Source organism: Chrysochloris asiatica, unplaced genomic scaffold (genome assembly GCF_000296735.1).
Source record: "Chrysochloris asiatica unplaced genomic scaffold, ChrAsi1.0 scaffold00015, whole genome shotgun sequence".
Classification (NCBI taxonomy): domain Eukaryota; kingdom Metazoa; phylum Chordata; class Mammalia; order Afrosoricida; family Chrysochloridae; genus Chrysochloris; species Chrysochloris asiatica.
The window spans coordinates 14,587,757-14,602,650 of NW_006408533.1; the positions used below are offsets into that span (position 1 = coordinate 14,587,757).

Sequence of the window (14,894 nt, forward strand, 5' to 3'; positions counted from 1 at the left end):
AGTTTCGAACCGCTGACCTTAAGGTTCACAGCCTGATTCGTAACCACTACGCTACTAATTTATTGTTGTTTAAATACCATGGAGTCGGTTCCAACTCATAGTGACCCTGCACAGGGTTTCCGAGGCTGTAAATCTTTATGGGGGCAGTACGCCTCAATTACAATGCCTTTATTTAATAAATGAAATTTACTATTTTATTTTGAAATTATTATTTTGTGGGGAGGAGATACTCTCTTTGAACTTGCTGAGGTGGGGAAATGATAACCACTGAATTGCGAACCCTAAGGTTGGTGGTTCAAACCAGCCAGCTGCTCCTCGGAAACCCTGTACGGGGTCACCTTTAGTTGGAATTCTCTTGATAGCATTTAACGTCAACAACAATCAAGAACCATAGGGTGTCTGCCTCTGTATTGAATTGATGGCAAAGATCAACACATGATCACATCTCAATTACTTGATACAAATTAAGGATAAGCATTAAATTCCAAGTGATTTTCTCTTGTTTTTAAAGCTATCTTTCTCCTTAATCCCTTGCCATTTCCTGTATACTCAGGGAATTCAGTTCAGCTCAATCTTCATGTCTGTTCTGTGTAGAACACTTTCAGGGTACAAATTAATTTCAAGATTAGCTTGATATTGATAGTATGTGCCTAGTAAATAAATGTATGTTCAGTGAATGGAATGTTTTATTCTTTATTAATCTGATTCTGTAGTCATCTCAATTATGGATTTGAAACCTTTGCCACATGCCTTCAAATTTCTCTCAGCCTTAGTTTTCGTGGATAGCATTGCCTGAGGAAGATAGTCATCTCCAGCCTGTTGTTGTTATTGGGTGTCATTGTGTTGGTTCCAACTCCTCAGAACCATGTATAGGGTTTCTGGGGAGCAGCTGGTGGGATTGAACCATCAAATTTGCAGTTAGCAGTCAGGTGTTTATCTTATAGCCTAGTTCCTTATAAAATTAGAAATATATCCTGAGGAGGCAGCACGATGCCTCTATAGGATAAGCACTGGACTATGAACCACAAGGTTTGAGCCCACCAGCCTCTCCTTGGGAGAAAGATGAGGTTTTCTAATCCCCCATACAGGGTCACTATGCATCAGAAGCCACTCTTTGGCACTTGTCACTAACAACAGTTCGGAGGAAGTCATGATGCTTGGCAGTGTTGAGTGGAGATGGAGTCTTTCACCTTACCTTTTGTCTTTGCTTTATGTGTGCTTCTTTTTCTCTCAGCAGTGCCACTAATTTTCTTTAGCTGAAGGAGGTTAACTTTATATAGAAAGAGAATGTGAGATAGTGAAAAGAGATTGCCTTAGGAATCAGATTAGAATTTGCGTTCTAAGTCTGTCACTTAGATGTCAACATATGAGGTTGTGTACTGAGACTCATGTTTATACATTAATAGTTAATGTAAGGAATATAGATAATAGTTGTGAGTGTTTGTGTGTGTGTGTGTGTGTGTGTGTGAAAAGCCATCAAGTAGATTTCGACCCATAGCGACCCTGTATAGAGTTTCCAAGGAGCAACTGGTGAGCTTGAACCAACAAACTTGTGGTTCAAACTGACCTTCATGTCCAGTTATTGACCTACGGCACCACACCAGAAGTCCATAGTTGTGAGAGTTCAGGCAAAATATATGTGCTCAGTAAACGGCAACTATGGATGTGAAAACATCATCTCATGTACTTTGGACATGCTATCAGGAGGGACCAGTCCCTGAAAAGGGTATCATGCTTAGTAAAGTAGAGAGTGAATGAAAAAGAGGAAAACCCCTGAGGAGATGGGTTAACACAGTGACTGTAACAATGGGCTCAAACAGAGCAACAGTGGTGAGGATGGCGCACAGGACCATGTCCTCTTACCGTTTTCTTCTATCTTTGAGGAATAACTTGTTGCTTACTTTCAGAGTCATTCGCAGGTAAAAACATGAAAGAGGACCATGTTTACTCATATCTTCACTTCTTTTTGCTAATGTGGGTAAAATTAAATTAGAAGACATTGAACAAAATCTTACCTGAAACAATTCTTTAAACAAGTGATGCAGTATTCAATTTTGCCCCATACCGTCCATCATACTTCTAGATTTTGATTACTTTGCATGGTAGTGTTGTTGAAGTTAAGTGCCATCAAGCAGTTTCTGACTCATAGTGACACTGTATAGGGTGTCCAAGGAGAGGCTGGTGTGTTTGAATTGCTGACCTTGTGGCTAGCAGGCCAGTGCTTATCTTGCATGTTTGTTGTTGTTAAGTGCCGTTGAGTTGGTTCTGATTCATAGAAACCCTGTGTAGGGTACCTGAGGAGCCACTGGTGAGTTTGAACTGTCAACCTTGTGTTTCAAACTGACCTTACTGTTTAGTGCTTATCCTGTAGCGCCACAACATGGTAGTAGTTGTTGTTGTTAAGTGCCAGCGAGACGGTTCTGACCCATAGTGACCCTGTGTAGGGTTTCTGAGGAACAGCTGGTGAGCTTGAATTGTCGACCTTGCAGTTCAAACGGCTTTGCAGTCTGGCGCATTAACCCACAACGCCACACCAGGATTCCTTGATAGTATAGTAGTATTATTTAAAAATATAATAGCTCACATTTTGAACATTTAACCACATGGCAAGACAACTTGTGTAAGTGCTTTATGTGTATTAACTTAGTTAACCTTCAGAACAGTCTTCTGTAATAGTAACTTGTATTATTCATATTTTATAGCTGAGGAATCTGAGACCCAGAGAGGCTATTCCAGAGTTACAGAGCTAGTAAATGGTAAAGCCTGTGGTTAAACTCAAGCTGGACTGGCTTACTCATTGAATTCTGAGGCTTTCCTTTATGGTAATGGCCATTGGGGCACAGCGTGACACATCACTGTGGAGGGAAAATTGCCAATATCTAGCTACATATGTGCATGGTCTTCTCTGAATGGGTATAACCAAAGATAGATACCCCACCTCATATTTTAGATGGGGAGATTTTTAAAAATTATAGTAGTAATATTGAATATGCTTTGGCTTATACTTGTAGAGGGCGATTTCTTAATCTCCTTATGTTGTTGGCATGCCATCTAGTTGATTTTGACCCATTGTGTCCCAATGTGACAGAGTAGAACTTCCCCATAAGATTTACTAGACAAGGTTGTATTCTTTCACCATACTTATTGAACCTGTATGTTGAGCATATAATCGGAGAAGCTGGGTTTTATGAAGAAAAATGTGGCATCAGGATTGGAGGAAGACTCATTAACAACCTGCGATATGTAGATGATACAACCTTGCTCGCTGAAAGTGAAGAAGACTTAAAATATTTACTGATGAAGATCAAAGAGCACAGCTTTCAGTATGGATTACATCTCGATGTCAAGAAAACAAAAATCCTCACCACTGGACCAGTAAACAACATCCTTATCAAAGGAGAAAAATTGAAGTTGTCAAGGACTTCATTCTTCTTGGATCAACTATCAACACTCATGGAAGCAGCAGTCAGGAAATCAAACGACATATTGCATTAGGCAAATCTGCTGCACAAGAACTTTCTAAAGTATTGAAGAGCAAAGATGTCAGCTTGAAGACTAAGGTGCGCCTAACCCAAGCCATGGTATTTTCAATAACCTCATATGCATGCGAAAGCTGGACAGTGAATAAGGAAGACCATATAAGAATTGATGCCTTTGAGTTATGGTGTTGGAGGAGAATATTGGAAGTGCCATGGGCTGCCAAAATTTTGAACCAATAGATCAGTTTTGGAAGAAGTGCAGCCAGAGTGCTCCTTGGAGGCCAAGATTCTTGGCCAAACTCCGTCTCTCATACTTCGGACATATTGTCAGAAGGGACTAGTCACTGGAGAAGAGTATCATGTTTGGTAAGGTGGAGGGTCAGAGAAAAAGAGAAAGACCCCCCAACAAGATGAATTGGCCAAGTGGCAGCATTGATGGACTCAAGCATCGCAACAGTAGTTAGGTGGTCCCAAGATCAGGCAGTGCTTCATTCTGCTGTGCATAAGGTCGTTATGGGTTGGTACCAACTTGATGGCACCCAACAACAACAACAACAACAACAAATCTTTGGGGGAACAAATCTGTAGGGTTTTAATATTACAGAGCGGCTGTTAGAGGGTCTTGAGTCTCCAGCCTTCCAGTTAGCAGCTATGTACACATCATTGCAGAACCAGGGCTCTTTAATGACTTTATTGTTGTTACAGTTGTTGTGTGAGTCAGTTTCAACTCATAGTGACCCTGTATAAGGTTGCAGAGGAGCACTGGTGGGTTTGAACTGCTGACCTTACAGTTAGCAGTCAAGTGCTTATCTTACAACACTGCACCAGGACTCCCGTATTTCCTTGTTCACCCTATTTCAAACAACACTAAGTCACCTTTTACCCTTGTTTTAGTAATTTGGAATTTTTACCTCTTAAAACGTAACTATTTAGTGCACTGTCTATATGAAATAAAAAAACAACCTTGGTGTACCTGGTTATTTAGTGCAGTTGAGTCGGTTTTGACTTATAGCTACCCTGTATAGGGTTTCTGAGGAGTGACTGGTGGATTTGAACTGCTGACCTTACCATTCCAGCCAACCTGTGGTCCAGTGCTTATCCTACAGCACTACATCAGGTAGTCTTTATAGAAGCAATAAAAGATCTATGTTCAAGTGTGTGTTTATATTCTAAGAAGAATATCTTTGTATATTGTTCAAGCCATCTGGGGCTGCATGTTGAGGTTTAGAGTCTGAAATTATCTCTAAAGGTAAAACAGTGACAAAGTGTACAATATATGACACGAGATAATTAATTGCCTCAATATCCCCATCTGATAGAACAGCATGAAGAGTACATTTCTAACTTTACATTAGAGACATACTGAATATTGAAGGTCACGTAGATATTCACATAGCAATTTGCATTTTATTTACCATTGAGATACCTCTTTTCTCTTATTTGAGTTGATCAATTATTTCTACTTAGTTTGATATGTTTTTAAACTTTAATCTTTGTTATTTCTCAAATGTCAAAGGTCATTGGTGATCTTGGAAGCACTATGGAGTCTTAGATAATTATTCTTCAATATAAAATTTCAAGGTTGCTGTAGGTCACTTTCAGGGCTAATATTTTACATGCTAGGATTATTCAAATGACATGTAAAGAAGTCTGGTTTTTAAGGGTTTATTTTCAGTCATTTTAGGGAGTTCCTGACTGCTGGTAATACTTCTCAAGAATACAAAGGAAGTTTGACCTTGATTTCCAGGGTAATTTTGAATCATCTAGTTAATAAAGTATCAGCTGGTACCCACTATGTACCTAAGTGTTTGAATGATCCTCATTCACTTGGTAAAGTACATTATTGTTATTTTCCACTGCTAGGAATAGACAAATAAATAAATAGACAAACCCAAGGATAATTTATTCATTTTTAAAGCATTTTTATAACACATTTTTTGTGAAGTATAACATATATAAATTTAAGTACACAAATCCTAATTAAATTTAATTTTACATAGTGGATGCAAAGATCCATTATCAAGATAGAAAAAACTATTTACATCCCAACGGCCCACATCATAATTGTCTCTTAAAAATATGTTCTTTATAGTAATTAAGGATTATCTTTGCTCTGTCAACACTAGAAATACTTAATTCTTTTTATTTGTATAAGTTGTGAGTATATAAGTGTTTCTGTTTATATTAATAGCACCTAAATTAATAACTATTTAACAATTATGCTTAATATTTGCTTTTGAATTATTGAGTATTGAGACTTAAGTGTAGTACAGGATTAATTTTTTAAGTGTTTCCATAATTGGAAAATGATGTTTAAAAATATTTTCTGGACATAGCTTTCAATGAAAAGTTGTACTAAGTAAGAGATAAAATAGTTTAAGATTTGGGTTACTTAAATATTGCCTTGTGAAGCATTATTATTTTGTAGACAAAGAATGGGAGGCCTACAGTTTGTTTCTTTGTCATGTATACCAATATTCTTCCAGTTGCATTCCCCAGGTATTCTTCCTGGGTTTAAAAATCATTAAAATGGATGAGCCATTCATTTCCTTCACTGAATGTTCACTATTAGTAAAATTTTATGTGTTCCATCAGCAATTTGATGAGATACAGCCATGTTTTTTCTTTATTTCTCACAGCACTGGGGTTCTGCAGAGTATCTCTGGGGGTTCTTTGATGTCTAGACAGTTTAAATTATGCCTGCTCCCTTGTCTTCAAATTCCACCCCGTTCTGCTTCAGGGATTGTGGGAAATGAAAACAAACCAGAAGGGTTCCATAATTTTATAGTCTATGGGGAAATACAGAAAAGTAGAGTAAGCTATATATTGACTCCAGCAGGTGTAAAAGGGTCAAATTATAGGGAATTGAAGAAAGAAATGAATTGGGGGTGTGTCTGCAAATAGTGTCCTGCTTATTAAATAATTAATATGTGAATGCAAGCACATTGGAAACATAATGAAAACATTATAGGAGTATTAGGGATAAGAGTAGACATCCCTTTTGCCCCACCCACCAGTGTTTTCTCTCCCAACTCTCCGTTGGTAGCCAGTCTAAGAGTTTGATGTGTTTTCTGTACATTGCCCTATTTTGAAATAGTGAGATGTTGAATTGTGTTTTTAATTGGAAGACTAACTTTCTTTTCTTTCTCTCCTTTGTTTCTCTTTTATAAATCGGAATATCATGGTTCTTACAATTCATCTTGTTAGAAAGTAAGTAGCCTGAGATTTCCAAACTTTTTTTTGTGTGTGAAAAACGTATGGTGTGCTAATGCTTTATGTACAATGTTATACAATTTTTAACTTTGTAATTCTGACTGAGGTGATTGACCTTGACATTATAACAACGAAGAACATATTTTATAAATAAATTAGGAATGTTGTTAAATGCCGTGTAGTCATTTCTGATTCATAGCGACCCTGCGTAGGATTTCCGAGGTTATAAATCTTTATAGGAGCAGAAAGCCTCATTTTTCTCCCACGGAAAGACTGATAGTTTTGAACTGACCTTGAGGTTAGCAGTACAACTTGTAACACCTATGCTACCAGAGCTCCTTATATTAAGAGTTGTTGTTGTTGTTGTTAGTACCCTCCTGTCAGTTCCAACTCATTGCAACACTGTATAAGGTTTCCAGGAGTGACTGGTGAATTTGAACTGCTGACCTTGCAGTTCAAACTGACCTTGGGGTACATTGCATTATCCCACGGTGACACAAGGTTTTATAGGTGGGTGTTCGTTCTGTGAAAACAGACTTAAAAAAATAAAGTTAAAAAAATTTTTTTTGATACAGCTTATCATTGTTTTTGAATATAGTTTGTGATTTAAAGCAGACCCAACAGGAGCACTTCCTAGGATTTGTTTTTCTGAATATAAAAATCAAAGAATTATATAAATAAAACATTCGTTTTTGCACAACAGAAGTTAATTCAGACATGAACTACTTTAGGAAACTTCTTTTTTTTTTTTTAACTCTTTTATGAGTTGGGAGGGATTAATGGTATTAAGTGAAATGAAAGGTTTTTAAAGTACGTTTTATAATGTACATTTTTCATGGACAAAATAATTTCACCTTTGAATAATTATCTAATTTCTGTGCTAATGCTTTGTCATTTTTAAATAAAATTAAGCATACTGTTTTCTTTTTTCTGAAGAGAAATGCAAGTGATATACTTAAAACTAGGTGCCTAGGGATTAATTAAAGTTATACATTTGACATCTAATTGCAAAATATTTTTAATTATTCTTAAATGTAAATGTGTAGTTTAAAACAAAACACTTTGAATGTGTTTGTTTTGGAGAAGATTTGGGGAAATTGTAGTATGGTAAGACTTTTAAAGATATATTACCATGTGATTGTAGCATGTGAATTGTGTTTTTTAAGTATTTTCAAACTAAATCTTGAGTATATTGAGTTAATAAGCAGTATAATTTAATAATATGTTCGTGCTCAGTAGAGCTTATTGTTCGTATGAAACTAGGTGCTTATCACATATGTTTGCAACAAGCTTAGAGCAAATTGGTTACTTAATAGTGAATTTATCTTCTACAATTACCTTCAGTTTGCTGTACCTTAGAAAAAAAATGTAAAATACAGTGACTTTAAATTATACTTGTTAAGTAATTTGTAGTTTTATTTGAGTCTGTATTATTTTTTAATGTTCTAAATCTGAGTTTTTAGAATTATGGTTATTAAGACCTTCTGAGTCAAGAGTATGTGTGAGGTTTGGTGGTAGGTGGACAATTGAATTAAGTCCACGCTGTCATTTTTATCTGTTGGAATCTTTTTTTTATGTGTAGTGTCAGCATTATCTTGCCAACTCCCTATGGGAAGTTTTTTCTGACAGTTGCACTAAATTAAAATTCTACAAATATGGCATAACCATTGCAAGCTTCAAATTGTCTATGCTCTTATATAGAGTATGATAAAATAATTTTATAGCTTACAGTATCGCATATATGGTATTATTTATCTGGAAGTTTCTTCACAGAGAGACATTTCTGAAGAGATGAATGTATTTCTATAAGTATGCGTGGACCCACATAAAAGCAAAAAAATCTTTTGTGAGGGATAGTCATGTGGTGAGTTACTTAAGCTTGCAGGAAAGATACAACCTAAACACATCACACTATTACCATTTTATTTTAGTGTTATAACTGCATTTCACTATGACCAAATTTGTTAGGACTCTTGTTTCCTGTCATAGCCAATGAAATTATATTTATGTCTTGGCACAGAGCAACTGTTTCCTCAAATAATAAAGAGTGTTCTTATTATTGTAATACTTAAAAACTTCTATGACCATGATGCATATGTACATATATATTTTTTAAGTGAAATGCAGTTATAACACTCAAATATAGTGTGATGTGTTTAGGTTATATCTTTCCTGCAAGCTTAAGGACCTCACCTCATTATTATCCCTCACAAAATATATGATTAGCTTTGGTTGCGTAGTGGTTACGAATCAGGCTGTGAACCTCAAGGTCAGCAGTTCGAAACTACCAGCTGTTCCATGGGAGAAAGATGAGGCTTTCTTCTCCCATAAAAATTGACAGCCTCCGAAACACTGTACAGGGTCGCTATGAGTTATAACTGACTCCACGGCACATAACAACAAAAACAACAACATATGTTTGTGTATGTATATACATACACACACTGACTTGCTACTAAATGTGTTCTGGAAACTCAGCAAATTTGTTTTCATTGAATTGGTGATTTTTAAAGGAGCATATTTTTTATAAGAAAGATTTTATAATCTTGGCTTTTATAAAAATTTTAATTAGTGATAGTATAACAGAATTGAAATTGAAACCTTAAAAGCCTAAAGGTTCTCTTACCCCAGAATATTTTGTGCTAAATTTGTAGAACTCCTAAGAAGTGATTGGAATCGGCATGGAGGGATGAGGTTTCTAAACAGTGCTAGCATAGCCAACTATAATATTATAGAAAACATTATAATTAATTGAAAGCAGTAATTCTAGCTTTTAAAAGTATCAGTTTGCAAACAAGTCACAAAAGTACTTTTCATAAACATCTTTCCAAGTGTATGTGAGTACATTTCAATAATGTTTGCTGATAGTTCTAATAATTAATTTAATGCTGCTTGATTTATTTTTGAAAAAAAAAAAAAAAACACAACAAAGTTGATTTAATCATTCAGTCACTTGCATCTTTACTACAGAACATAACTGTCAGCTGGGCAACATTCCCAAGCACATAGTTATTAATTTGACATATCTGGGAAAGGGATGCCATTGTAAAAGCTGTGTGAGACACATAAACGCAGCCAGAGATTCTCACTTGGCCAAATGCGAAAGTCCTGAGACTAACTTAAATACTTGTAATTTCAAATCAGTTCTTCCCTGGTTTCTTATTATTCTTTTGTTGCTTTTCAGCCGATAGGATGGAGCTGTCCTTGAACTTGGGTTTTTTTTGTTTTTTTTTTGATCATTCAAGTGCAACCATCAAGTTGTCTGTAATATTTAAAAACTGGTGTTATTTGTAAAATAATACTACATAAGTGTTGGGCTTTGGTTTCTTTAAAATATAGTGTTGGTTGCTTTATGAATAAAAGCATCATTTTCATTCAGGAGACTTTGCCTGAAGCCTATAAGACAGATGCATCTGATTAACTTTGGTGGAACTAGACTGGCCCTTTATTGTAATGTAGATGTTTTTGGGGTTGGGAGGATATTTTAAAAAGGCATGCAAGAGGTTTGTTTTTTTTTTTAAGGGAGTTAGAGAACAGCTTTGCAACAGCAGCTCCATCTCAGACTGCTTCACATTTGCACACTTTTATTTTCTAGTGGAACCTCTCCATTAGCCTGTCTGAATGCAATGCTTCACACTAACACTCGAATAGGGGATGGAACATTCTTCAAAATCCCTGGAAAGTCAGGCCTCTATGCTCTCAAAGTAAGTGGGATTGTTCTGCATATTCTGTCTGTTAAATTATTACTATAGTATGTGCATATTTTTAGACAAGTGAAGGTAAATGCAGTTAGATATGGGTGAAAGAATGACCCCATATGCCTTTTAAATGTTTTCATATGTCTTAAAAATGATTTCATATTAAGAATAAACAAATGGTATTTTTCTTTAAGGAAAACGTTTCTGATCTGTGACCTCACTCTAACATATGGTAATAGAAGATAGCTCTGGCTTCCTTCAAATTCTTGATTCTTTAAAATTCATGGAAGAATGCCATGGACCATTAGTCAGGAGCGTAAGACGATCCCATTTACCATGAATTATTTGTCTTAATGATGATTACTTGATACACAGGTTTTTATAACTGTGTGCCTTTCTTTATTTTTATAAAAATAAAGGAATTATTCGTTATTCTTGAAAAATGTGTGCAATTAAATCAGGTATTCAATTTTAAGCAAGCAGTAATCTCAGGCTTTACAAATAATGCCTACATGTAAACGAGAAGGACACAGGCAACTAAAGTAACTGAAACTATTTTTTTTTTTTATTATTGTTAGAATTTAGTTTTTATTTTCCTTTAGTTCTTATTCCATGTGTAATTGGAAGTGTCATCTAAAATGGAAAATTTCAGAAAAGGACAAAAATCCATGATCTATAAATGGTTACATAGAATAAGCGAAATCATTGTATTGTTTCTTATAAATTAAACAATAATAATAACATACGTTATATATGTATTTATTTATATATATAGGAAGTTCATTCATTCCCTCTGAGAAGTTATTTGTTTTTTTAATGCCACAAGTTAAACCTGGCAGTAGACCAGGGATCCTGCCTCAGCTACTAAGTATCTGGCTCTTGTCCCTGTGTGTGTTTTCAGAAAATAATACAAGTTAAATAGAAGAATTTGTATTATTTCAGTTGTTTTTGAAGCTACTTGAGTGTTTAATAAACTTACTAAAATTCTGAGTTATTAAGACGTTTTCTCAAATGAAGACTGCAGAACTGAAGCAATGGAAACAACTTGTCAGAATAAAATAATTTCTTTTGGGGCTGGTTTTAAAAGATGTCAAAACAGTCAGCAGTATCTGTGTTCTTTTCCTAGTTTGCCCCAACCCCTCCCAAGAAGTGATGTATATACATTAAAAAGCTATTGATAATTGAAAATCTCAAATCATAAATAACTATAGTACTGTAGGATTCTGAAAGTATTTTTAGTGTTTTCAGTTGTTAATACATCTCCATAAATCATTATTTTAAAAAATAATATAGAAAGAGGAGTCATCATGCCCAGCTGATGGAACATTGGATTTAGGCTGTGAGTCTGAATTAGATGGCACAGAAATGGCTGAGGCAAATGCCAATGGAGAGGAAAATGGAGGTAAGTGTGATGAATTTCAAGATACGAAACACTTGTTCTGTTAAAACTTAAATAGAATGCTAAAAATTCACTAATTGAATTCCCCACCATATAGTTAGAGTTTTCTTCTAGATTTTTAATAGTTATGTAGATTTACTATCAAATAGCTTTAAATCAAAAGCTTAACACCTAAGACAAATATGTAATCCCTTACTTTTCATCTTACTTATTTTTTTATGGATGCATTCTTTGGATAATTGTCTTGAGTGTTGCTGTTAAGTGCTGTTGAGTCAGTTCCAACTTATAGCAACCTTGTTTAGAGTTTCCAAGGAGTTGCTGGTAGATTTGAACTGTCCACCCTGGGTTCGCAGTCCAGTGTTTATCCTAAAGTGCCACAACAACAAGTATCAGTGTATTTCTCCTTCAAGGTGATTGAATAACTGGTGGTATCTAATAGTGTTATTTTTATGTAGTGATTGAGAATAATGGTGTTTTTTTTCTGTTTGTGTTCTAATTTCTGATGTGATTCTAAGTACTTTTATAATAGCTTTGGTTACTTGGTTTGCCATTTATAAATTAAGCATCGTGCTATTCTCCTTCACAGTGTAATATAAGGGTCAAACAAGACATATTACTGTTAAAAACTTTTGAAGATGGAATGACCCTTTGCAGGTCTAAGGGGGTCATATACTACTTCTGAATTCTGTTCTTGTTAACTCATTTTTATGATTCTAAAAACATCGCCATCATATACTGCAGGTATATGCAATTTCTAGACTGTTATTCTGCCCCAAAGTGGTTCTACCTTTCCCCTTTCTGTGGGAATTCTACAAATAGGCCCAGATCAGGAATTGTGAAGCAGAATGAGTTCTTAAAACCTTTATCAGTAGACTCATTAAAAAACAGTAACCAAAATAACCCAAACCCATGCCGCCTGGTCAATTCTGATTCACAGCAACCCCATAGGGCAGCGTAGACCTGCCCCATAGGGCTTCCAAGCCCTGAACTCACAGAAGCAGATTGCATCATCTTTCTCCCATAGAACTGCTGGTGGGTTTAAACCGTTATCAACCTGTTTGCTAGCAGACAAGTGCTTAACCATGGCACCACCAGGCTTCCTAGTGGACTCAAAGAATCCTAAAATATCTTCAAGGATCCTTGCATAAATACCATATTTTAGTAATAGCCCAAAGCCATTAATTTTGTTAATGGTCCTAGGAGTCCTTTTGCATTCTATGAGCATGCTGAGTGGATCTTCCTGCCCTTTAAACTGATGGTGCTTTCTGATGAGCCCCAGGAGACTGGTAATTAGTTCCTATCTGAATCTACAGAAGAGGCTATGAATTTAACACTGGAAACAGATTCTTGTTTTAATAAAATGACTATAAATTGCTGCCTTGGATACTAAGTCATAAACATCTTGCATTTGACTTGGTGTTATTATTCCTGGATCCTCTGAAAACTCAGTGTTCACATTGTTGTACTAGAACCTTGGCTAGTTCTTACAGCTAGAAGAGTGAGCAAGACAGAGATACATGGCAGTTTCCAACTGTCAAGAATTTCTAGTCTGTGGGCATACTCTCCTCCTTTAGTGGACAAAGGAGGATCATATTGGTATCTTTTCTGATATTTTTAGTGCCTGCTTGTGTGAGCACTTTCTCGCTTTCTTCTCTTCTTTGATCAACATATATATACTGAACTTTTACTAGTAAAAACCAAAAACACACCTCTCAGGCAGTATGAATAGGAAATATATATAGCCTGTTTATGTTCCCTCATGGCATAGTGAGTTATGTATTAGGCTATTAACTGTAGGGTCAGTGGTTCAAACCCACCAATAACATTATGGAAGAAAGAGGAGATGTTCTGCTCCCGTCAAGATTTGCATCTCTGGAAACCCTATACAGGATCACTATGAGTTGGAACCAACTCTACGGTACACACCAACCACCACATTAAGGTTCCTGGATGTTACACACAGCTTGCTCTCAACTGCTAACCTAAATGTTGGTGGTTAGAATTCATCCAGCAGTTCTACGGAGTAAAGCCGCTTACCTAAACGTTGGTGATTCGAATTCACCCAGAAGTACTGTGGATGATTTACTTTTAGAAGATTACAGCCAAAAAAATCCTGTGGAGCTAAGTTGTTCTACAGCACGTTGATTTCCTACGAGTTGAATCGACTCCATGACAACAAATTGTGATTTTTGCCTAGTAAGTAGTGGAAAACAATATTAAACAAAATAATTTATATATGGGGGTTATGACTGGAGAAAAGAGATGTGTTTTACAAAGTACCCAAAGGAGGTGAGGGAAAACATATTTAAGGATAGAGAGTTTAGATAGAGGGAACAGCAAATACAAAGGTCTTGAGGAAGGAAAGTGCTTGGGATGGTCATTATGGATGGGAGGCTGGAGTAAGCAAAGGAGAGTGTAGTAAGATACAAAGTCATGGGAATGATGGAGCTAGAATGGCTAGTGTCTTAATAGTAAGGTGTCCAACCATTTTAGGATTTTGACTCTAAAGATGGGCAGTGATCTGGCTTTTATGAGTACTTCAACAGGATTACTGAGAATCAGGAAAGTAGGGAAATACGTACAAAACCAGGATGACCCATTAAGAAGCTATTGCTATAATCTAGGTGATGTTGTTGTTGATGGTAAATGCCAGTCAGTTCTGACTCATAGTAACCCAGTATAGGGTTTCCAAGGAACAGCTGGTAAGCAGTCCTCAGTCCAGTGCTGAGCCTCTAGCACCTTACCAGGTGATAGTGGTTTGAATCAAAGGAGTAGCAGTGGAGGTGGTCAGAAGCTATGGATTCTGGATATATGTGAAGGTAGATCTAATAAGATTTGCTGGCAGATGAATGGAGATACGAGAAATAAATTGAGGATGACTGTCAAGTTGGAATGTGATCAAGTATCAGAAGGACACTGTCATCTATTTACAAGGAAAAAAAACTGCAAAAGAAGCAATGTAAGGCAGGAGATTGTAAAATCAGGTGTTCAGTTTTGGGTAGATTAAATTTGGGACTGATTTTCATCATCAGGATGGAGATGTTAAGTAGAATTATTTCTCTGAAGTTCAGAAGAAAGACCTTGTTGGAGACACAAACACATTGG

General features: G+C 36.0%; 1 protein-coding gene across 1 annotated transcript in view; it reads left to right on the forward strand.

Moving 5' to 3' along the window:
• The window catches only part of ASXL3 (additional sex combs like 3 (Drosophila)), a 213,655-nt gene that overhangs the window by 46,514 nt on the left and 152,247 nt on the right, over positions 1-14,894 (forward strand). Inside the window, exons 2-3 of the mRNA XM_006835133.1 lie at positions 10,288-10,396; positions 11,684-11,792. Of these exons, the coding sequence (XP_006835196.1) occupies positions 10,288-10,396; positions 11,684-11,792 (218 nt within the window). The remainder of the gene's footprint in view (positions 1-10,287; positions 10,397-11,683; positions 11,793-14,894) is intronic.